Raw genomic sequence first — 25,840 nt, 5'->3', positions numbered from 1 at the left:
GCAAGATATCGGGGTGGTACTGTTCGCAGAAAAAGGTATGGCAAGAGCTTTTTAGTCGATAAGTTTCAACCTATTTCCTACGATAGATTTTATTTTCCTTCCCTTGCTCGTTTCTTCTATTTTCTCTCTTTCTCTCTTTTTCTTCCTCTTTCTTCTTTTAATATCCCTTTGCGAGCGAAGCGAAACGCTCCATGTTAAAATAGAATATTGTTTCCCTTTCTGATAGAGGAAAATTCTAGGAACGGAATGGTATTTTTATTAAAGGATATCGTGAATGTTATTCAATACTAGGAATTTATCCCAGTTCCATGTAAAATCGAAGAAACATCAGGACAAAGTGTATTCCTCAATATATTTGTTCCGTTTATTTTTTATTCATAACGACTTACATCTCTATGCTCTTCAAATATACAGTCTTATATCTGGTATGACTCTCGTACCGATAGATATTTACAACAACGTCTCACAAAACGTCATGTAACAACATCATACATACCCTTTTTTTTTTTTTTTTGTAAATATAACATTTCTTTATAAATGACTTTTTTTCTAATAGGACTCGTGTGCCCTCTCGTAACAATCACGTTCTCCGCAACGATCGTCACACGAAGGCAATATTCCGCTTAAAACACGCCCTTCATTTTTTCACTTCCCGATTACGTTCTTCCCTTTCGATTACCTGCGTAGAAAAAACTCTAACCACTGTCTGTTACGATAATTTTCGTGTGTTAACTTGTGTATGTACGTTAAAAAATGCTCCCGCCGTTAAGAAGTAACCTTAGAAAACGAATCGAGAACGCCTGTTATATTGTCGGATCAACGATACATCCGAAAAGTTGTTACAAACAAAGTGAACCGAATTTATTACGAACCGAATGCTGGGAATCAACGTGAACCACGCGATATTCCGCCCTTCGAAAACGACCATTCGCAAGACACAACGAACAAACGATATTATATCATCGATTCCTTAACAGCTACCTACGTCCTAGATAGTTTTTATTCTTGTTTGTTTCCCTAACGCATCAAAATGCCTCGCTAAAGCACCTTTTACGAATACTTTCTATTCCTCACAGGCTTCCGAAACGGATCATCGGATTCGTTTCACTGGATTTGTTTGCTCGTCAGCGGAAGAACATGACGACGGCGACTCCTCGTCTTCGTTCTCATTGGCCATGAAAAATATTACGCTGTAACATCGTAGACAACGCTAATTCGTACTTACGATTACGATTTCTTTACGCAGGAGAAAAAGTTTCTTCTTATGCATCGTTTAATCGAGTGCAAAGTTATCGCATAAGCTTCGCGTGCTATGATTCACATGTTTTCTCGTAGATCGTGGTAACTGTGAATTATATCGAGAATTATCTCTTCTTCGCGATAAAATTAGCGAGTTGTATCTAGAAGCTAGCTTATAATACGCGTAGAATTTTGTCTACAAGCGTGACTTTTTTTTCTTAGAGTAATCGACGTAGATAAAAAGAACTATAACCGATGTCACACGACGTCGAAAAGAATTTCTGGTTTTCTTGACGCGCAGATATTTTCTCTTTTTTTCTTTTTTGCTTGTCCAAGTTCTCGACACGTCGTTGTAAATTAGCCGAAACTTGACGCGGGTTGATCGCAGAGGCACATTAACGCAGCCAGCTACATCAGAAAATTTTATCGACGATCTTCGCTTCTGCTTCTAGTTAACCGCCGAGCTTATGTTTCTTTCAGCTCAACCGTTGCGTATAAAAATCTGCACGCGTTGAATTGCGAATTGACGATTCTACCTGCCATCAGTGATTAAATTGGACGTAATGATCGACAGACTGTCATCTATATCGCTATGCAAGCCGATGAAAATAAATTGCATGTTATCTGCCTATGTATATTCTTTCCGTGGTGTTACTTCGTTAACACATGTTCCAGAATTCTGAGATTAGATTTTTTATTTCTTTCCGTCAGATTACCTTCGTGGCAATTTTGAAATTTCTGATTATCGACTTGAACGACAGTTCAAATTACAATAGAATGAAACCTGTATTTATAAAATATCGATTGAAGGTGTTATAGAGGCTCGCATTATGATCCTCTATAGAAGATATATAATTATATAAAAGATACTATAGTTTAAAAGATATATATGTATATATATAATATATATTATAAAAGTAACTGAATAATATTCAATTGAAAGATTTTTCTTTAAACTTGTAGACCATTTTAAATTTGAATTCATTTGAAACAATGGATTGCCTCTTTTTCAGTCGTACCGGTAACAAAGAATATGCAAAAAGAACGATCGTTCTCGCGACAAGCATAGCTCATTGTCAGCTAAGCTCGTTCAGTGACGGCGACGATACGAAGATTTATCTCATATTAGAAACATCTAAAAATACTACTTCTTTTATTTTATATAAAAAGATTTAGAACGACTCTCAAGCTCCACACAACCCCATTTTCTTCTTCCTCTTCTCAACCTCTTTTTGTTTAATAATATACAATTAACGTCTATGTAGTTATGTACAATTTGTTTTTTCTGCCTTACTGCCTCTTTTGTGTCTCCGGCCTCGAATAATGGTACTTACTCGGTCCTTACTTAAACGGTACGCCCACTGCACGACTAGGTTTTGCGCGAAACGTACGGACAAATTAAGCTCTATATCGCTGCTCCGTCGTAACAACTTCTATAATTTTATACAATCTATGTGGTTGTATTATTATATCGTATCTGTTCGAAGGAAATTTCACGTTACCACGGTCTCGCGATCAGTGTCATGATTTACGATCGCATGCGAGATTACCGTAGTAAAGCGAATCGCGTTCGAAGGAATGGAAGGCATTTTGTAACGTTTCCCTCGTCCTTTTTCCTTTTAATTTCCCCTTTCTTCCGTTAGTAAGCTTCGTGCACTTCCACAGACTATTTAGCGTAAATTTAGTGAATAATCGAGACGCGATAACGAGGTTTTTCCTGCGTGATTGGAGGGAGATTGAAGGCATTGCATTAGAAATCGCACGAGTACGTTTCGCCAAGGATTTGTACGCTATTTTCACAAGCTTCTCTTCTTTTCTCTTCGCCTTATATTTTTTCTTCTATTTGTATTTTTACATCGAAGAGATTTTTGTGTGTTAAGCTGTATGAAGCAGAGCTCGTAGAAAAAAAATGATTTTTAATTACTCAACGTTCGTAGACTATAAACGTTTGAGGAAAACGAGTTAATGATTAACATTAAAGAGTAAGTATGCGATAAATCGTGAAACTCGTGTTCAACGTTCATTTCGTTGAGCGATATCCTCGAAGTCGTGCCTTTTCTTCTGACACGTCCTTCTATACACCGTCGTAGATAATTTTATATAATTCCATATTCTTATGGATACGGTTAGAGGAACGCATGCTTAAGCAGAGATTTGTTACATCCGTCAAACATTATAACGGATACTGTGTGCATTCTATGCATTTTTATATCTTTAAATTTCCCAAGCATTCGTACAAGTAGAATCCACAGGGAATGTGTTAATAACCGACACGATATTAGACAAGAAACGCCAACTTAGAACAAACAATCGTTTGTCGTGATCATGGTACGTTCGTGTCAGACGAAGGCAGACTTCGCAATTTCTGCGATCGATATCCGTACATAAATTCATATAACGTGTTACACTGGTAACGATTAGCTTCAGCTGTTGGCAACATCAGGCACCACAAACGATAAGTTAGGCCCATTTTGGTAATATCGTAGTCACTGTCAATGCGAACATTCCCTTAACAAAGACAATTCATCTGATACATTTCGCAGAGTCAACAACAAACAACCATTTAGAACAGATAAATCAACGCGATAAACCAGAAGCAGAATTGTTATCGTCCTACACTATGACCTTTTTAACTGTCCTATATCAGAACTCTTGGGCGAGTAGAGGCCCAGTTTCAGTGTGAGTTCTTTCGGCTTCCTAGGAGCGTTTCTAACAGGAAAGGGACTAAACTGCGTTTTTGGACTGGTCACAGTGTTGAAATTATTATCAGCTCCTTTACTCGAGTGTCCTATGTTTCCTAAACTCAGAGATGATTTCTTGTAACTGCTGGAACTTCTATCGGGTAATTCTGCATATTTCCCAACATTCATCTTGCCAGGGAATTCTGGATGAGAAACCGGTCGTTTCGATTCGTCAGAGAGACCTGACGAAAGTTTTGAGGCGTAGTGATGATTGATAGTAGAAGGAAAGTGATCAGGAAACTGACGATTCGGTGATAGAGAATGATAATCTCGGTGTCTCGTCGGTAAATACGATCCTGTCTCTGTTCCAGGTTCTATAGGAGGTAACGTGCCTAAGTGTCTATCATAATCCGTCGTAATCTTGGTATGAGTGTACTCCTTAGGAGACAGAGCGTCGTATTTTCGACGAAGAAGGTCGGAAGATTCGCTGGGATAGTCCAGAAACGAGGTACCAGCAGTATCCAAGATTCTCTCCTCCTTAGAAATATATTTCGTAGGCGTTAACGGTTCGGTATTTCCATTGCTGAAATAAGGAGATTTGCTCGGGGTAGTGATCGATCTACCTTCTGGCTGGAGAGACATGTAATCGGTGTTAACTTCTCTGACCGGATCATCGTCGTATCTGACACGAAACTCTAGCGATTCTTTCGTCATCATTGGACTCTTCAAATGTAGATCATACGTGTTAATCGAGATCTCTGGTTTATGGTTAATGTACTCGAAAGCGGTATCCACTACAGGTTTCTCATACGTAGTTGACACAAACGGATTAGTGGAAACGTGTTTAGGCGACAACTTGGGTTTGAAGTCGAAGGTCTTGTAGGGATCGTAAGTGGTCTTCAGGGGTGAAGTGTCGTATTGAGCCGGCTTGGAAGTGTACCTCAATGGTGACACGTCCTTGAAGGGTGACGTATTTGGAACGTATGGAATCGAGGACAATTCCTTCTGTGGCATCTCCAGAGTCGAATCTGGTAACACCTGTGCAGAAGAGATCTTATCGAGTTTCTCCAATTCTCTGTAGATGTCTATGTCGCTTTTAGGTGACGAGTCGTCCACGTGATACTTCGATACGGCGTATGCTGTATATTTCGGAAACTTGTCAACGGGAATGGACGGTTCCTGCGTCGAGCCTAAGTCGTTTCTCGTGTCAATGGATTCATTGGATGATTTATAGGAAAATACGTTAGTTGAAATACTGGACAGGTCCAGTCCTTCGATCTCGCTGATATTCTGGCTGGATGGTCCTTTGTCCAAACTCACCATACTAACTGGAGAATGATCGTCATAGTTTGCCAACAGTTTCGACAACTCCTCATTTATCTTACGATCTATTAGAGCTTCTCTAGTGTTCAAGTATTCGTGAGATATCACCTCGTCCACATCGAAATGGTCCATCTGCTCGGTCTCGTCGATCAGAGAAAGCTTCGATAATTCCTCGTTGATCTTTGCATCAAACTCGGACACACTGGTAGCGGTCATGTTGTCGAAATCCTTGAAATTGATTCTCGCCAATTCCTCGTTAATCTCGTGTTCGTTTAATCCCATTTTCTCTAATATCGGACTAAAGATCTTCGAAATCTCCTCGTTTATAGGGCTAATGGTAATTTCCTTCGATATCTCCTCCAGGTCTGGCAGACGCTTTTTTGCCTGACACGCAAGAATCTTCTGAAGTATAGCGGAGTTTTCTTGAATGATCTTCAATGCCCTGTCGCTGTTCCTCCGCCCATTGTCACTCTTTTTACGAGGCTTCACCTTCGTCCACACGCCCAACTTCGACTCCCTGCCATCATCTGTGCCGTTACTCTTACCACAGGCCATGGTCTTCAATATGCTGTCGCTATTTTCGTCGATATTAATCTTCGGATGTACCACGTACGATTTTCTGCTTTCTCCAGTTATATTTATATCCGGTATCTCTAGACGATGTTTGGAAAAGTTCCTCGCTGAATCACTGAAGGTATCCTGCCTCCTGGCCTCTAAATTCTTCATATCCTCCCAAATATAACTGCTCTTCTTCGTCAACATCCCATTATCCGACGACCCATCGTTTGCTTTCGCCTCCAAGTGTTTAATATCTTCTAAAATGTCACTGGATCTCTTCTGTGCGATCGATGTTGAAAATTCATCGGTGGAAGCTGATGACTTCATATCAGCGTACCTCCTACTATCCAAACTACTTGAACTTCTTTCCAACAACTTCGATCTATCTCTATATCGATAGTTCAAATAATGTTTATCTAGCTTCTCCTGAGGCAAAGAAGGTACCACGTCTTTCTCCGATGACGGATCATCCCCACCGTCATCAAAAGTATCCTTATCCTTGCGATAGTAATCTGTACTCGTTGTTTGATAATACTTAACATCGCTAACATTGATTCTTCTATCCGTCAAATTAATACTCGACTCTTCTTTCCTAGTGATAAACTCTGTTCTGACGAATGTGTCACCTTTTCGTGCTATAACGTCTACATCTTTCATATCAGACGTCTTTATGGAAGAGTCAAATTTCGACTGATAGCCTAGGAACTTGTTCGACTCCCTCGAACTGGTCGATTTCTGCTCAGGTGACGTTTCGTTGCTATCCAAACTGGATCTTCTTCTAGAAGCACTGTACGGGGACGTCGGAGTTTTTTGATTCGGATTCGAGATCGGATAAAACGGCGAGGTAGCGCTGCTCAAGTCCATTGGCGAGCCTGACACGTCATCTTGGCCCCGTCTACTGAAATTCGAGGTATACTTTATGGAGTTGGCACTTATTGGCGATTGCAGGTCCGAACTGAACGACCTCTCGGAAGACTTTAATTTACTCGGGCTACACGATTCACTGGAGCTGCTCACGATTAGTTTTGGGCTGGCTTCTGATTTCTGCAACGAATCCATGCTGATAGGTGTCGTCGAATTGGAAATCTCATACATTTTCTTCGCGTCGGTTTTCGTGCTGTCTCTCGTACTGTCTGAATCTGCGGAACGAAGAACCAAAGTCTTCGAGTCTGAGCTAACTGACGAACACAACGATTTGTCCATAGAGAAATCTCGAGATTCTGATCTAACCGGTGTCCTTGGGCTAACTGTCAGACTCGATGGTTTCGAATCAGGTCCCATCGTCTCACCTGAACTGAATGATTTGTTGCTTTCTGGTGTTTTAGGACTCTTCGCTAGGTCTGAATAAACTTTCGTTTGAGTCGTCTGTATTCTATCGCTATATGATGTGCTCTCTAACGTTTTATGTAGAATTTCAGGCGTTTCAGGAGTTAATACAGTAGTATTACGCGTTGTATGTATACTGGGTGTCACTCTGCTTAATTTTTGATCAACTGTTACAGGTGAAATAGGAAGATGACCAACGTAGGCCTTGCCATAAAGCGTTCTTTCAGTATTCACTGTGTCTGAAGTGTCACTGGTCAAACTTCCTACTTTTGAAGTTTCATATGGTTTCAAGTCCAAAGATATTCTACTAGAGAAATCGAAGGATGTTTTATATCGATCCGATCTAATTTCATTTTCTATCTCTACATCGAGGTTTGATTTATCTGTGAGTCTATCGTATTTCTTGTCCAAGGTTGCTGAATAATCCGAGTATATGTTTAAAGAATCTTGTTTCATAGCCGTAGCTATCTTGTCTTCAGTTTGGTCTTTCTTGATTGTCGCAACTTCGTCTCGAGGTTTATCTACAATCTCGTTTGATGTCTGTTTAGATCGATGCCTTTCGTGCACTAATACTTCATTTTCCTTCGAACTGATCTTACTGCCACTGAAACCTAGATAATCGTACTCGTTCAAATCCAATGACGATTTTTTAATGATATTACTATCGGAAGTGTAATCTATAGATAAGTCTGATATGGATTTCTCTTTTTTCAATTCTTTCGTCGATTGTTCTTCCGGTGATTCTTTGCTCTGCACGCTAAATTTTTGAGGAACCATGGAATTATTGTCATCCTCTGCCGATAATCGTCTTATTTGGTCGGTGATCTTAGCGATTGATATGTCACCAAGGTTTTCCTCGGAGCTTTTCGAGTCCTTCGAATCTTCGACCTTGATTGGTTCTATCTTTTCCTCGAGAAACGAACGATCGAGTGGCTTCTCGCGAACCGGTGATCCGTTGATTCGAGAGCCCTTCTCCTCGTCTGTACCGACAACACAGGATTCCGATGCTGACGTCAGGTCTTCGCTGTCAACGTCACTGAGACGATCCGGTTCGTCGCACAATTCCGTCGATGTGCTGTCGCTATCACTGTCACCGTTGCTTCGCTTCGGAGAAGCCAGCTCAGCTTCCGTGGATTGTATTGTTACAACGCTGCATTCCACCGTTTCTGAAAGGTACATGAAGGTACATTGGCCCATTATATACAATTCGATTATCATAAAGGACGAGATATTTTTAGTTTTACATTGAAGTTTTATAATAATTTTTATTTATCTGCCTCTTGTTGTTATAATATTAAATTAACACATACATGCTAAATCAGTGGTATAAATGCAAAGCATGTTATTTAATTTCAAGGATACTTCCCTTTCTATAGTAGGTAAAACAGATACAAACTAACTGTTGGTAAGAAACATTTACCAACTGATGATACATGTGAATACAACCTGTAGTTTCCTGTATTACCATTTATCGGTGCTTCATTACCTTTAATCAATAAGTAAAAGCTATTTTGTCAAATAATATATTTAAAAACTAGCAAGTGATGAATTAGAAGAGACAGACATTTACCTGCTATCTGGAAACAAATCTTATAAGAACACTTTACGGAAGTATTGTTATTTATACCTGGTAAATTCGAGGGTTTCTGCTTCGGTTTTTTGGTGTCTTTCCAGTGAAGCGTGACGCCTTGTTTGTCCCTTCGGTTTTGATTTAACGTCGTAAGTCTTATCTTCGTCGTTGCAGCACCAGAAGGTAGGCTCAGGGGTCGATTCTTCCCACTCACGAGCGCACTTTTGCCCACTAAAAGATGATTCATGGCCTGAGAAGTAGGAGGTGGTACCATGGTCTGCCTTGCACATGCAGCTGCGCCAGGAAAAAAAAGTAACGTATGCATTCTTGTAGCCGTTCAATTTGCAACAGACATACTTCCATTGGTCTTATTCTACTGTCAAATGCCTTAATATATGCGAAACATTTATGTCAAGCACGCATCTCAAAAGCGATGGAGGAAACGAGATGATTTATCGTGCCTTAAACCTTAGCAAAATACATTTAATTCTATGATTAGAATCTGTAATTACCAGAAAGTATAATATGCGCTTGTCGTTGACGTTCGCGTAGCTTGGCGTACTGCTGTTTCAAAGTGGTAATGTCCAAAGCAAGCCGTTCTCGGTCGCTGCTGGGTGCCATTGCCTGCAGCGCTCCAATCGTTTGAGGTATACGATCTGCGAACATGTTTTTACGATGTGAAACAACCACAGCTAATATCATAACGGTACAATGATTACAATGTTAACGTATTTTTATTTCGTACCTTTCTTCAGTCGCTGTGCCATACTGAACATGGCAGCAGCCACGGCCAGTCTTTCATCCTCCTCCGTATCGCTGTCCTCGTCGTCGCTCAATTTTCTTGCCCAAGGTGTGATATTGTATCTATGTTTCTCTCTTAGCCCTGTTACACCATGTAGAGATCCCATACTAACGATATTCTATCAAAGTGACACAATTATATCATTCGTCAAGTATTCGATCTAATAATTCTTTCAATAATTCTATAAAGGGTTCTGGCAAACCTTTATGAGGTTATTAGTATCCGTGAACTCGAGCATCTCCCTTGTCAGCACTCCCATTATACTATAAAACTCGTCCGCCGATGTCACCGTCATAATACGACTGAAACCAAACAATATCACTCTATATCTAACTGAACAAACGAAGCTATAGAATTATAGATATTCAGTTCGATTCTACTTACTCGGAAAGTCCTTCCCAGATGGCCAGTGCGGTTCTAAGTAAGATCTCATCTCCTTCGAGAAATATGAGGTCCCATACGCGCAGGACAGCCTCTTGTGGCAAACAGTGACAGAAAAGAGTAAGGAACCATTGCATCGTGAACACATTCGTCAGAGGTGGCTCGTAACTGCTGCCTGAACAAATTTTTGTTGTTTTTTCGCGAATAAGATAAGCCAGTACAACGCCCCTGGGACCGATCTCGCAGTCTCTACAACTGAATTGAACAGAGAGTTACGATTGCACAACCAGTTTGGTTACCTGTCGCCTTGTCCTTCGCGTCGTTCTGCAGCGCCTCCAGATGTTTCGAGAGCTTGGGCAGCCTGGCCCGGAGGAGATCTCGAAATACCGCCATGTCGACCGACAGGCCACGGAGATTGTCCGCGAAGTAACCCTCGGGCAGGACACCCTCTATCAAGTAGATCATCACCTTCACCGCGGCGGACTCGGCGCGATCCATTACTTGCAGAACGAGGGCGGCCAACACGTTCAGGCCCTGGCAATAGCCGACGGACTTGTTCCATCGGGCGAAACCGAGCAGAACTCGACGAAGCACCGCTTGATTGTCTCTGCCAGCTGCACCGCAAAACAGACTGCAGCCCGTTCTGTGTAGGTCCTAAAAAGTTTGTTCAAATACAGTGTGTATAATGGTGTACATGTACGTGTAATATCACCTAAGCTTCAATATTATAAAATTCTAAAATTATGACTTATTAATATAACATCATCGTGGATAATTGACTATTCAAATATTTTCATGATCTTTCATGTTTCTATACATTTTTGATTTATAGACATGTCCAGATTCGTTGCAAATTTTAGCAATATAATCACGACAATAGTGTCATATTACAGTGTTAATGAAATTTCAAAATATATATGGCGTAGTATATTCAGAAATAGCTTGTACAATTGCTCAAACAGGGTTAGGTTTGATTTAGTCACTATTTCGTAAACCATTCGTAATTATATTTATAATGTGGAATGCTTAATAAGATAACATTTGTTAGAGTTTTTCAATAGCAATAATGTTTGTAACAGGCGGTGTATATAGGATTTTATACTTATGGAACTCTAACGGGACGAATTACGATTCCGATAGAAACCGAAGGAAAATGAAACGAGCTGGCTGGTGACTCGGCCAGATTCGTTAAAGGTCAGTTTTTCTCGTCGCGAGCGAGTTAATTGGAAGGCTCATTGGCGACACTTAATTGCTCGGCGTCGAAGTGATTGATGATCGAAATTTAATTGCGCGTAATTATACGAAGAATGAGGGCGAATATAAGGAAGGAATCGTAGCAGTGGTGTCAGATTTTCGTGGACACGTGAAACGTGAATGGAAAACTGGTTTCGACCGTTTTCGTTCTGTAAAGGAAGATTATTTGGAAAGTATTTGGTTGAAACGTGGGAAAAGTAACGGAGAGTGAAAGCTATTTGGAAGTTGGGAAATATTTAAAGTGCGTGGTTTGGAACGTTGTTTGACGATAGTGATAAAAATATTAATAGCTATTTATACGGCGAATGAATAATTCAGTAAACGAACGATGAACAAGTATTTATTAGTAGTCAGTTTGAAGTGCTATTAGTTAACAAGCAACGGAAAATTACTTCCTCTTCGCTATCTAAATAAGCTTGTACTTAATAGCCCTCGTTAATGATAAAACAAATAAAAAATGTAAAAACAACGTTATATACATGGAGAAAAATAAAAAGGCATGGATATATATTTGCATTCTAAATTTAGATATTGCTCTTGAAAAATCATGTCGTTATCGTCATTACGACAGCCAGAGATGGTGAGCAATAAGTTCATAAGAACACCGCTGTACATGAGCAACTGTTATAAAAAGTATGTACGTTCCGCAGCCTTACTTTAACGATTTGTATACCAAGCTCTTCATCGTCAGGATTGCTCCACTCGTTGAAGCAGATCTTTTCAGCCTGCTTCCAATCTACGCCGCGCTGCTCTAGATGACGTTCTGCCAGTGTCAGCCACAACTGTGAAATATTTAGAAAAAAAAAGGATAGAGAGAAATGAGGATGCATTCTATAGGACAATAAGCTTGTAGATGTCGGTATCTAGTCTGATACTCGCCTTCTTTCGAAATTCCGGTGGAATTCCTCCTGGTAACCTGGCAACCATTTTCATCGCGTCCAGCCATTGTATAAAACCACTTTCTCCTGGTTGCGGCGTCAGGCTAAATCTCATCTTCGTGTCTTCGACTGTAAATTCAATTTATGCTCGAGAAATATCTGGGGTTGATGAAGAAATTTGTGCAAACAGCAGTTCGACGTTGCTACGAATAAAATGAAATTGAAAAGAAGTGAAACGAAAAATATAGAGAAAAATACAAAGATATTAGAGTAACAATCCTCTAACTGAATATGGAACTTGTTAAACATTGAAAATCAAAAAGAAAAACGAGAAGATCGAGGATAGAGAGGACACAGACACTCGTTAAATTGCTCGAGTAGTATAAATTGCGTTGAACAAACAGAAACGTTAATATCTGTAATTCGATCGAAATGTCAACTCCCATTCAGCTTGGTTTACGAAGTTTTGCAATCAAACGTCAGATCTAACACAAGGCGACGCGCAGAACAAACGACGAAAGATGCACAGTTAAATCGGAATTGAATGCTTCGATCATCATGAAACCTCGAAGCATATTAATACATTTATCGGCCAGACGGCTTTATCGTCGTTAATGCTATTATTTAATTAGCCGTTGTGAATCTTCGAATCGAATACATGACACACTCTACGTGGACGACTTGAACTCCGCCGATATTTTTATGATTGATATATTCAATTTTGTAAAACCTCAATTAAAAATTTTGAATTTCTGAAATTTGAACTTGAAAATTTATTTTTTAATAAATATATTAATGAACATATAATAGTATATTTATTTAAAATATATTTAATTACTCCTTAAATGAATGTCTCCTTATTTTTATAGTTTCACACAAACATTTTTTTTTTCTTTTTAAGTACAGGTACGAAATATCATTCAACCTATTACGGATCAAAATGAGAGGAACTTGTTTACATTGAAACCTAATTTAGTCAAATACGAAATCATTAACTAAATAAATATATTTCGCGTCAACAAGTTGAAATGGCCATATGTCCCATTATAAATTTTACAATCGCACTCCGATAAATATAAAATCTATAACTCGTCTATCAGAATGTATTGCAAATACACATGTGAACTGATTTCCATTATCCCTTTGTTGCCCAAGGATAAACTCCGCAAATTCCGTAACTTGATTCACCCATTACAAGTAACCGAATCTCCTTTTGAACTACAGGATTTTGTTTGAACGAAAAGTCCATTAATAGAGACCCGTTCGACTTGAAATAAAGTACGACGCCAGTGCGTGTGATCAACTTTTCGAGAAACTCGATTCTAACTTATTCAATCGTCAAACGTTTCATGAATTTCTAGTAGCTCGTGGGAGTACATACTTTGCATCCTTGGAATTTATGTGCCTTAGAAGGAAATTCATAATCAGCGAAGCGCAACTTAAGATTTCTGTTGTGTACACAATTAAAAAGTATTCGAATTTACACAACGAAATAATATTTCCCGTTACTAATACAAGAGTAAAGACTCCTTCAAAAGCATCGTTGTTGACTCTCAGAACGACGGAGACAAAGTTACATTCCTCCGTTCCAAGAAGTTGCCAATGCAAGCATCGTATCAATCTCGGCAAACGTTTAAGTTACACAATAAATATTACCATAGTCGATCGTAAAGAATCGCCCAAGAGTCTGTCTCTATCTATATTTAAAAATCCTATTTCGATCAGTGGCGAACGACTCAAGCAGGAATTACGATGCTTTCGAATCAATTCGAAAAATGAAATCACATCACATTCGGTGATCTCGTTTTCAAAGCAAAAGCGATTCAGCCGAAACGAAAACAGAGCTTTGAAACGTAAAGCCGTGAAGCGAAAGTTAATTGAAATTCGCATGCACAGTCGAACGAAACGAAACCAAACGTTGATTCCCATTTGTTGAGAAACGGAGCACACAGAGACAGTCGCATGCACCGGACGTTGAAATTGTTTTGTTCACCTTCCAATTCTTCGTACTTCGAGGCAGAGCTGGCAGCGTACGCGGCTCCTGACGCGAAGTTTTTCAGGGAGTTGAAAAATCCGCTCATTCTCCAATTAGGAACGCCGCTCTTTCTTCTTCATCGTCACTTTCACCTCAGCCGCCTCCTGTTGTACGCAGTGCAGCCGCCTTTCAGCCGTTTTCGTGATTCATGATCCGTCGACCTTCCGCTTATTTCCTCGGGATCATGTTCGCTAGTCGCGCTCTGCGAACCTTCTGTCGTGCGAGATGCATTTTTATCACGTGTCTGAAATCCCGATGGCAACGTTTACCTCGCGCAAAACCTTCTCTAAAAATAACATTTGTCGGCGTTACGCGCATTCGATCTCGAGGGAAGTTTCTCCTCGATAACGCTGCGGTCGACGCTGATACGTCATGGTTGTCGACCAGTTTGAAAAGTTGATACACCGTGAGTTATGAACAGAACAACTAGCCGTTATTATCCAACACACACGTATCGTATACGATAGCGTTCGAGTACTATATATGAAAATCGAACGAAGAAATTTCTTTAGTTATGGTTACGAATGTGCATGTATATTGATAAAATAATAGGTAACCAAATATGTAGCGGGAGGAGCCGATTATTAACCTGTGCCTTTTGCTTATGCAAATGGTCTTATGTACATAAAGCTTAGATATTGTAGAGAACAAACGAACTTAAATAGCTACTCCGCTGTTAAAAACAACGAAGGAATTATTAATTTTTTAAAAGCATATCAAGGAATGGTCAGCTTGAAAGCATTAATTTTTAGAAAGCACGAGCAATTTTTTAGATCGGGATACTGGTGACAAACGAAATCACATTCTCAGCGTGGTTTTAGTTAATCGCGTCTACATGAAGTATACCACCTGTTACAAAGCGTTTAATGCGGACGTATCACTGATACGTAATGCACGCGCTCGATTCTACGAAGAAGTTGGTGATACTGGGACAAATCGATTGGTTATCAGTGTTTCAACTGAAAGCATGTGACGCACGGAGCGTAACGTATACATTGGAAATCTCTGGTCTTCCGATGAAACGAAAATTTTTAGTATAATATAAATCATTTGGCGTCGATGAAAAGTTAACAGATTCGAATATCATTGTCGAAGATAAAAGCGGTTGTTTCTTAGACTGCGTTGGCAATAAAAAGAATAAGTTTACCACGTAACTATTTTCAATATAAATTTCTTCATAAAGTGAAGACATTTTTAGTAATGCTCAAAGTATACTGAGTTAACGATAAAAATAACAAAAGTTCGTTTGAAAACGTCGTCAAATATCCTCTAGATTCGTCCGAAAAAACCTAGAGAGTGGTCTAAAAGGCTGCATATGGTTGCTACGCACCCCACGAACACGAACACAAGCACGAACCAACGTCAACGCGAGCACGTACACGTTCACCGCGAATCGCAGTTTGAAACGAGGCATTAACATCGGTCGAACTGGTGTATCGAACGTTTTGATTTATCTAATCCTATTCAGCCGTTGGATACACATCGATTTCTCCGCTCTTTGAAGGCCTACTTATTTCTTGGCCAAGGAAAAGGATGTCCCCCCTCCTCTACCGAATAGAACGTTCCAAGCAAAGAGAAGCAAAAGAACTTAACGAAACTTTCAACGTCCTCTTTCCCTTCGTCCTGTGTTCGCGTGTACTCGAAGCTGCACAGGTACGAGAACGATCATTGTCGTTCGATAAATCAACGTGCTTCGACGCGGTCAAGGAAGTTACCAAAACACATCCCCGCGAGACTGCCCCAGGGACGTCTTACCATTGTCACTGCGCGAATCAACGTCGTGAACGTGAAGTGGACGGCTTGTCCTCAGGAAAACCGCACGTCGTATTACGCATCTGGCCTCGTGTCACTGAGCACACACGTTTCTCGAACTCTCACCAGAAGCACATCCCCGTAGTGTACCCCTCCGACACTGACACGTACTGGTTCACCCTCTTGTGTACGTAAGAGAGAGAGAGAGAGAGAGAAAGAGGCAGCAAGAGAAAGAGAGGGAGGGAGAGGGAGAGAGAGAGAGAAGGAGAAATCAAGGGTATAGAGACACACAAATCGTTGGAATTTGCACGACGCACTGTAACGACAATGCACACGACGTGATGTTTCACTTCTTGGTTCAGACCAAACTTTGTTTTTTATGGACAATTGTACTGAGCGAGAGTATACAATCAGGACGACGACAACGACGTGGTCGTAGACGAATACGTCGAGTTAGCTGAACGACCACTATGCCGGCGGAAGTACAGAGATGCGCGCGCGCGCGTACATCCACCGTGACAATAACTATGGTGCCTGGCGTGTATGGGAGGGGTAGTTGTCTCGTGGAACCCTGCAATAGGCACACTGAAGCCGTTCCGCGAACCGTTCGCTGTAGCAGCCTTAGTGATCAAGCCACTCCCGTTAGATCGCATGCGCTAACGCCCCCGCACCACCCCACTGGAGAGGAATTTGTATCTGTGGGGGTGCTCGCGTGCGCCAACGTCTTCGCGGCCAACGGGAACGCCGCGACCGCTCCGTAAGGGTGGCTCGAATCCGGTTATTACCTTCTTTCCCTTGCGTCTTCGACGACGTTGCCGCGATTATTCCCGTTCTGTTCTGCTGCTAACTTTCGTTTCCACGAATACTTCGGGGTACACTTTCTCTACGCTGTTGGACGAGTGCTGCGATTGAATAATTGGAGGAGCTCTTCCATTATCTTTCTTTTTCTTCTTTTTGTACTTTGCTTGAGAGTTCTTTTGTTAGGGAAATGGGTATCCTTAAATAGAGTTACCCTTGTCGTCGTGAGAAATTATTGCAGTTTTTTCAATGACTTTTGGTATCTTCGTACGTTGCTTCTCGTTATTGTGTTCGTTTGAAGGTAATTCTTAAGATTTGTTATTTCTTTTGCAAAGTTCCGTCATAAATGCGTGTTTTCATAGCATACGAGACAGTAGAAGTAAGAGATTTTATCGCCACGTCATATCGCGGTGCAGCAGTCGATTTTAATCCGCGTACACAACAAAGCCGTGTTCCTTGGATCGATGAACTTATCGACTCGGTCCTTTATGGGTCAGTCGGAAATGTCGTCAGAGTCAGTAGCAACACGACGAAGAGACTAAGGCCATCAGATACATTCATGGATATAGTGTCTATCTCGACGATCCTCTTGGGTATAAAATAAAGCTCTCAAGATAAAAACTGAAAAATAGCTGTTATTTTTGTAATGCTATATTGTTCGTGTTCCGTTCTACATTATTAATAACCTTGCTAGCGTGTGAACTGCTGTGTTCTAACTGATACGAATCGTTGTCGCACAGTTAACGAACTAGTATTTACGTACTTGCATCGTGTATGAACTTGATAATCTACTTTACCATGAACCATTCTATTTTTCTTCCCCTATAAGTATTATATATCAGTTTCATTCAAATTTAACGACGTTTCTGGAAGTTTCAAAATTCACTCTATAGGCAAATTTATGATAACTCATTCCGTAGTTAAATATTCAGAGTCTGAAATATGCGCATGTAAATATTTGCTTCTGATAAAAGAATAGAAATGTGAAAGAACTATGTATATCGTTTCGTTTTCCCTTCGATCAGAAGCAATGATCATTAATATTAGGCATTATCGTTGACATTGACAACTGTCGAAAATAATTAACAGCAGTGTCAAGATATCAGCCATACGATTCATTTTTACAGCTAACCAACTGGAAGAAACGACGAAAATGGAAAAATTTAAGTTATCGATGTCTTTCGATCGCGTTTCCAGGATTTCCGTCTCGTATATAGAAAATCTGATCGAACATGAATTAAAGACGAGCTTAGCGTTTGTAGATAGAATTACCTTCGTCCGTATCAACAATGCTACATTGCATGTCCATGTTCGATTGAGACACGCGATCCTTTTCGCGCGAATTCGACCCAATTCAATTCATTTCAATCCAGCTGGAGTCTCGTCTGATCGCTTATTTTCAGCTTCCGAGGTTATTCTTTCTGTCGATCATCCTGGTCGAGTTCCAATGGATGATACTTCCAAGCCAATGTTAGTAATTTTGATGTGTAGTTATTTAGTGAAACCGAAAGAAATATTTTTTCTACGAGCTTTCTGTTTTCTTATTTACAAAAAGGAAAGTTTAATACATGACTCGAGATAGAATATAATCGTCCAAATAAAATTGTAGATTAAAGTTCGAGATGATAGAATTGTAATCTATATCAAAATGTAATCCGAAATATTTGAATAATTTAACACTAGAATTTAATATTTAAAATATGTTAAAAGGTAAAGGTTGAGTTGTTGTGAATTAAATATAAAAACTAAACTGGTGTATACAGTTTACATGAAAAAATTGCATTTTCTGCGTGACGCGAGCCAGGGGTATCACGATAATCGATGCAATCATCAACGCATAATCCGCGCGGATATATTCAGCAGATACGCTCATTTCGCAAGACCATGTTTTTGCCGCTTTTGCAAGCACATCGGGGTAATGGCTTGGAAACAGTTACTTAATATTTTGCACGCTCGGTTGAGCCATTGAAGCACTCCGGCAAAGGACAGAGTTTAGAAGCTGTGTTTGAAAAATTGTGCGAAGTCGATAAGTTTCTCGAGTTAAGGATGAAAAATTGTTCGACGAAAGCGTCATCTTGTCCCGAGTAAAACGAATACCATGACCAGGATCGTAGTGAAGGGAACGGTGAAATCGGTAATAAAAACTAATAAATTGATAAATGACAAGAAGGAGATTAATTCTTCGCAAGTCGATAATGTAGAATTACAAAGTGTTAGGTGCAAACTCGTTCCAGAAAAATATTTATGATTTTTTGATTACCTAGACTAGATCCCAAATAATTTACTCGCCGTACTTGTCGCACTTACTGCATATAATATTAAAACAACCTATTTTGAACACTAAATGAAATTATTTGAGATGTCTATCATATTCCTATTTCAGATGACAATCTGTTAAATGCAAAAATTAAAGGAGGAAAATTATAAGATTGAGTAATATAAATATAAAAATCGATATTGCGTATAGAATGAAAATAATTGCATGTCCTTAAAAATGCATTTATTGATTAACTATTTGTGTTCATTGATTAAAACACAGTGAGAACGAGAAACAATTACATCAACAATTAGATATAAAATCATTTCATTCGCATAATTTTTAAAGAATTGTTGCAGTTTTAAACTTCTTAATATAGATAATTACATTTAAGTAAATTTGGTGAAATTAAGACCTGAAATGAATAAGGATCCTACTATTTATATATATCTTTACGAAGTATGGAAGTACCACGAAGCACTTAGTCGATGATGCTCTTCCAAATTAAATGTCGTATACTAAGGTTCATAGAAAGATGTGTAGCCCCTAGCACTTTTCACGAGGGTTGTTCGAATCCATTACTTTTTCAATTTCTATGTGTGCCTAGGTCGCAGCTGACCTTTATAGGTCAGGTTGAACCAACCCACTAATCGAGTACCTGTCGGGGATATTGTGCACTCTGTGGGCAGTCAGTGATCACTTTGTCCGAAATCCTTTCGGAATATCTGACCACTGTAGAAACGTCTGAAGGATCCTTTTCCAACAACTATTTTTGACGATAGTGATTCATTTAAAATCGATCATGGAAAATAATCTGTTACTGTAGGAGCTTCCTTGAAATAAAACGAGGATTTAGAGAAGTTTACAGGAGCATACAGAAAAATGATCCTACTACAAAATTGTTTTCAAAAAGTCAGAAATTTTAGCAATAAGAAAAAAACCTACATATTCAATATACAGGAGATCCGCCGTAAGTTATCGAAAAGAAAAATTCCAAGAGTAAAAACTGTAGTGTAAGAGTATCTAAAAAAGAGAAATAAAAAAAGAGGGGGTGCAAAAATACTAAAAAAGGGATTTCAATAATAGGAACGACAATACCGATCAAAAGAATGCAAAATATCATCTACATTCGACAAAAAAATTTCGACATATTTTAAAACAGGTATTTAACTACTAAAAGATAAAAATTAAATGAAGCCAAGTAAACGACCTTTAAATTCTAATGTCATTATAATGTATATTTAAGTACACTTCAGCGACTTTAAGTATAACAGCTCGTTCGTGTGGTGAAAACTCAACCATAAAATTGCTTATGTGAAAATATCACACGATACAAGCGAACTATGCAAAACTGGAGGTAAACACAGATATGAAATGTTTGCCTGGTGGTCGGAGCGTGCCAGTTTAGTTGTGCATCGGCTCGTGCGATGCATCGGGTTCATCGCACTAAATGCAGATCTAAAGTTAAAGAGAAGACCGAGGAAAGTTCCGCATTTCCGGTTCGCAGGCGCAACATCATTAAAACTTTATCAATGACGCTATACCGCGAGGTTCAGCCGCACTTACCGCACGCCGGGCATGCGTGTTGCGCACGATACGCGCGGCAAAGTCTAATTATTGATCACCGAGCGCGCGTCGTGCCACGTGAAAAAGAAGGCCCTCTTTGTTTTCCGGACGAGTCGGCCATCAGCGTAATATTTTTCGCGATACGCCATGATAATAACACATTAAAAGTATCGATAATACATTTTCTGAAGCGTGAACAATTTTAGAGCAATGCCTTCCTGCTCCAAAATGGACATGATCTTACAGAGTAACATGGTCGTGTTAATAACGTAATCTCATTCCATAACAGTATATACTAAGTATTATTTTTTCTGCAGTTTTAGTAAGTATGGCGAGCAGATTAAGGTTTCTATAAAAAATCGGAGAATGGAGAAATTGAAATTGCTAGCAAAAATCCATATAGTTGGACGACAACTTTGAATTCTCGGGCATGCGCAGCAAACACAGCGTAAAACACAAACTTTGAAAGTTGTTTAGTAAAGTAATGACTAAAAAATGCATTTGCATACTGTTGTATTTATTATAGAATTTACTTATTAATTAATTAATTTCCAGGATATTATATTTCGTATTATCTAATGACTTTTTGACTACACAAATTTCATACTATGAAAATGAAATGTCGAACCTGATTAATTTTATGTTTTAATCATTGTATATAGAACTATTGATGCGATAAATTTCATTGAAATAGATGGCGATCGAACCGGAGCTCCCATTTATAAGTTATAGATATTAGACATAGGAGTTCGTGTCAAAAAGATTAAATATTGTGTTGTAATTTTTAATGAGAATATTTTTGTAAGTTTGTAAAGTATAACTTTGTGCCTTTCTTAAGAATGCACATAATTTGCATATCTGTGCCACAGATCTGGACACCGGTCCGAATTCCTGTTCCAACTGTTTTCCATATTTATAAATGCAAAACGACGATAAGATAAACAATAAGTTACCAGCGGTTAACGAAGAGACGGTATAAATCGCGCGGTTGTTTCTCGCGTCAAGACGAAACACGAAGATCGCTTTTGTGCGGCGACGGTTTTATTGTCAGAAAGGGAAATACGGAGCTTGAAGCAACTCCACGCGAACAGCTGTGTTTCCCTATTATATGAACCTCTATTGTTTGTCCAGCGACATTATCGTCGACATTGGAAGAACGTTGCTGTTTGTTTAAACGCTACTTCTTTTCCCCTAAGCCAATTTTAATGGTTATAAATGTCATGCGAGTAAATAACGAAACGATACGATCACTTAACTTAAAAGTAAATGAAGGAATACCAAAATACAAGTGTACGCGTATGTCATGTTTAAAGTTCGAAAAAATCAACAACAAGATTGTAAAAATTCTGAAAATGTACTCACCGCGTTTTGGACTAATTGCCAGAAGGTGAGCCGTAATTATGGCGCATAGTTTCTCACATTTGGTGGTGAGATAATCTTTACGGCGCAACTGCCGAATGAGTATTTCACCAGTGTGATTAATATGGTCGCGTAAATTCAGCACTAAAACTTGAAGCTCGTGGTCGCCTGAAATGAATTCAACATGCGTTACATAACGAGCACGAAAAAAATTTTTTAATCTCGTAAGAGTTATAGTGTAACGAGCATGTACAATATTCCGAATTGCACGGGGTTATTTCAAAATTGGGAGTCGCGTGTTTTATATCCTGACGCGGATAAAAGGCGAGACACTTGGAGAAATCTTTGAATTCGCGTTGCAATCTTGATAACGGCCCGAAAGGGCTCACCCTGTGTGCATAGCGTCCGAAGATTGAAGTTTCCCAACCCTTCCGCTTATGCTCCCCGCGTACTTCGATGAAATGGGCGTGCACTCCCTCCGACTGTTTCTTTTCGTCATTCCAAACACACGTTCGTCTCGCAAATTCGTCAAAGTTTTCGATAACTAAGTTAAATTATGTTAACTTTCGCGTTAAAATTTAGATGGTAGAAATTGAAGGAACGACTCATCGTCTATAATACACAAGATGCTTAAAAAGAATCTCGAATAACTGTCACGTGTCACGGACCAAATATAGTGATTTAATGAAATGTCGTGTAATTTAATTTCTCCACGTAGTAGGAGATAAAATTAATCCGTCAAATATATATTTTATCTTTATTTATAATTACTTATAATTCTTCTTCTCCTATAATTGCTTCTTTTAATGAGTAATGCGTTTCTAATGTTTCTATGAAATAAATATATATATCGATTTATATCGATTTGATCATTTCGACGTTTTTTCGTGGTGTTTTAGTTTAAGACGTGTAATCTCTCCTCTGTATTTCCTTATGCATGTTCAACGAGGTAGAATGAAGCAGCATCGCGTATAGAGATAAAAGAAGTGCTTCTCCTTCAAAAAAAGAAGAAGGAAAAAAGGAGGAAAAAGTAGTACTCCAAGTCAAAGAACCTTCGTGCCTCGAAGTCAACGAGGTCGCTTGTCTGTCTCGTCTCTACGACCTCTTGTCTCGTCAGCTCCTGCCAAAGTATCTTTGCCTAATCCGGTCACATTTCAAACTTCATGAGTTGAATTACGTTTAAATATCATAAACGAAGTGGCACTGTGCTCTTTGTGCGCGACATTCGTGATTAACGCGACAAATTTAGTTGAAAATTGCGATTTTTCACGCGATGCAGCAAAAGTATTCTTATTTTAAAATAGAAGCTACTATTTCTTTTAATAAAATGCTTTCCATTGGAACGTATCCAACCATTTCTCTTCCGTAATTTTATTTTTAAGAGTAGCTACTGTGCTTCTGGGAGAAATATGCTTTACAATAAATGTCCTCGAGCTAACGTGTTTATCCGCCACCCACGACCGCTCTATTCTTTCCTCCGACATATCCAACTCTTATTGAATTACTCTTACTTTTCCAGAGTAAACGCGCCTTCTGCAGGTGCTGATGTTGCGGACGTATCTTCAGGGATGAAGCTGTCGAGTCACTTTCCGATCGTCTTCTGTCACCGTCTGGCAATCCATAAATATCTAGCAACAATTGATCAACTAACGAAGACACGGTTCCTTCCTTTTTCTCGGGCGGATTCGGTAACGGTGATGGATATGTCTGAATGGAAGAAATAATATGCTTATTTGTATTGTATGAGGATTTTAGAACCAAATTTTGGTAACACTTTTAAATAATATTTTCATATTCACCCTCGAACAAAAATTAACTTTAATTCATGCACATATTTTACGTTTATTATCTTCTCAGTTACATTTACGTGGTATTTTTACTATATTTTACCAAACTACAGTGGCTATGAAAAGTATTAGAGCACGTCCTTCATTTTTCATTGAAACATCTTTCATTAGATTTTATATTTCATATTCAAAGTATCAAATATTTGTAGTCCTGCGAAAATACTGCTAAATAACAGGAATAATTTTATTTCTTACGCGATATAAAACATGAATACAAAGCTCTTTCTTGTTCTCTTCGCTTTACTCCTATAGAATAAAATACTCGATATTGGTATCCCCAATCTATCTATGATTTAACTTGCGCCGAGCAAGGATTAATATTTTTCTATAAGCCTACCTTCGGCTTGCAAATGTCATTTTCATCTTTCGAATTGTTAGCATTTTTGCAATCAGTTTCGATCACGTCCCACGTGTCACCCAACGATTTCGACCTCTTGAAACTTGTTCTCTCCACTTTGGTCGGCATGCAACTAGCCCTTCTGATCGGCTTTTTCCGATTCAATTCCATGAAATCCGGACCTTCCCATGATCTCTGAATCAGATTGCGTCTGCTTTTGTTATACAATGAGGGAAACTGATATCCATCTGCGCAATACAGCAAATTTCGTGTTTGTTGTGTGACGTACACGTCACCAAACACGCGCTCATTTTCCACGGCCACACATTTCACGCGGTAACTAATTTCCGCGTACTTCTTCAGAGGCATCACGTTACAGCTCATGGTTCATCAACGTGACTGTTAAGCTATTATACTTATTAGTATAGTCATTCGAGCTCACTGGAACTTCTTGTAGGTGGTACGAGGTTTAAGAAACATCGTGCGTACGATCGTTTCACCTCTTTTGACAATAGAGTTGATTATTTATGAAATGTCAGTAATATTGTTCCGCGAGAGCATTGAGAATACGTTTACGTCTGACTCGCCAGGAAAACATTTCACATTCAAACGGAATTCGCGCGCGTCAACGTGACAGAATGTTAGTTTCTCATTCTCTTGGTTATTACTCTCGTTTCAAGTTACAAATACACAATGCTCGGCAACTTCAATGCGAAAGTTCGTTAGCAGGACCTTTCGCACAATGCTTTAATAACTAGTGATATTAACAATTTAGGACTAAATTATTTATTTATTGTTACTTGTAATAAATGGCAAATAAATGATAAAAGTTTAAAACGAAATATCCAATAGAATATAATTGTAATTTGTAAAGTTGACGTAACGAACTTTATTTGTTATATTGCTAAACATGTTACTGTTAAGAGAATTAAGTGAAATGTGAAAAGATATGAATAACAAGTTAGATATAAATTTCTATTCTTTGTGCCTGCTAATTGCCGGGAATGCTTGAAATAAATTACTAACAACCACAATTGAATGTACACAAAGTGACGCATATGGAGATATAATAAAGATTGACCAAGTGTAGTTAAATGAACGAATAAATTGCAGGACAATACTTATTTGACATTGGTATGAGGATGTAGATAATGAATGACCTTCTTACAATTGGAATTATCTACCATTTATCATTTTTAACATACGCGTACTCGTAATTGCTTCCACCGCGATTAGGAAAAATCAAGGCTGAAGAAACGTTCGAAACGCACACGTTTTCATTTGCGTTTATAAAATGGAAGCGACTATCGCCGTCGATGAAATAGGTGCTGTAAATTGCGGAATGATATTTACAAACAATTCTATACGAATACCACTTGATCGCAGTTCGAAATAATAAATTAAATATATTACGCGTTGTCTTGGTCTTTGTTTAGGATTCGTTTAACGAAAGCGGCGACTTGATGCACACACGTATGCGAATACTAATACAGAAAATTTATGGCACATTTAAATGTCACACGTTTCATACTTCCGCGAGAAAGAGTTTCAAATGTCGCGCGGGATATTTATAATACTAGATTAGAGTCATCGGGTGTCTATCTCTAAGAGAAATTTTATTTCACTTTTCACTTGTCATTACAGTACACGTATTCACTTCAGAACTTTTAAAGACGATGTTTATACGTTTAAGATTACTATTATGTTTCCTCGTCGTGGTTTTAATCTGTAATTTACTCTTATTACTAGCAGCTTTTATTCGTAACATTTTTTGTTTTTTTAACAGCTTTCGCGTCTTGGCGTCGACGAATATTTTTCGAGACTGTTTTATTGCATTCTCTACGCGTCGTAACCCTTATCGCGAGGCCAGTAATTCG

The 25,840-nt window shown here is 38.9% G+C and overlaps 2 protein-coding genes across 6 annotated transcripts in view; both read right to left on the bottom strand.

Moving 5' to 3' along the window:
- The window catches only part of LOC132905162 (uncharacterized), a 153,597-nt gene that overhangs the window by 2,292 nt on the left and 125,465 nt on the right, over positions 1 to 25,840 (bottom strand). The gene's annotated exons all lie outside the window — the stretch shown is intronic.
- Positions 343 to 25,776, bottom strand: LOC132904968 (uncharacterized). 5 transcript variants are annotated; one of them, XM_060955837.1, is made up of 12 exons: positions 23,964 to 25,776; positions 23,291 to 23,486; positions 21,783 to 21,947; positions 12,014 to 12,141; positions 11,791 to 11,916; positions 10,180 to 10,534; positions 9,884 to 10,055; positions 9,702 to 9,801; positions 9,443 to 9,617; positions 9,210 to 9,353; positions 8,755 to 8,991; positions 343 to 8,293 (listed from the first exon to the last, which is right to left on the bottom strand). In XM_060955837.1, exons 1-12 carry the CDS (start codon positions 24,345 to 24,347, stop codon positions 3,858 to 3,860), a joined length of 6,618 nt encoding a protein of 2,205 aa, XP_060811820.1. In that variant the 5' UTR covers positions 24,348 to 25,776; the 3' UTR covers positions 343 to 3,857. The 5 variants fall into 5 exon arrangements, with proteins under 5 accessions (XP_060811820.1, XP_060811829.1, XP_060811845.1 ...); XM_060955846.1 differs by having other exon boundaries at positions 8,755 to 8,928; XM_060955862.1 differs by lacking the exons at positions 21,783 to 21,947; positions 23,291 to 23,486; positions 23,964 to 25,776 and adding exons at positions 14,006 to 14,333; positions 15,803 to 16,396.

The sequence above is a fragment of the Bombus pascuorum genome, chromosome 1 (genome assembly GCF_905332965.1).
Source record: "Bombus pascuorum chromosome 1, iyBomPasc1.1, whole genome shotgun sequence".
NCBI lineage: Eukaryota > Metazoa > Arthropoda > Insecta > Hymenoptera > Apidae > Bombus > Bombus pascuorum.
The sequence above is the reverse complement of the archived record's forward strand: the minus strand, read 5'-3'. Positions and strand labels throughout refer to the sequence as shown.

Bases quoted from the DNA above. Each gene is read 5' to 3' on its own strand.
- LOC132904968 (XM_060955837.1), bottom strand. From the start codon at position 24,347: ATGAGCTGTAACGTGATGCCTCTGAAGAAGTACGCGGAAATTAGTTAC. The intron at 9,354-9,442 runs GTACGAAATAAA...ACATGTTCGCAG, and splicing joins GGCACAGCGACTGAAGAAAG to ATCGTATACCTCAAACGATT. The intron at 8,992-9,209 runs GTAATTACAGAT...TTCCTGGCGCAG, and splicing joins AGCGCATATTATACTTTCTG to CTGCATGTGCAAGGCAGACC.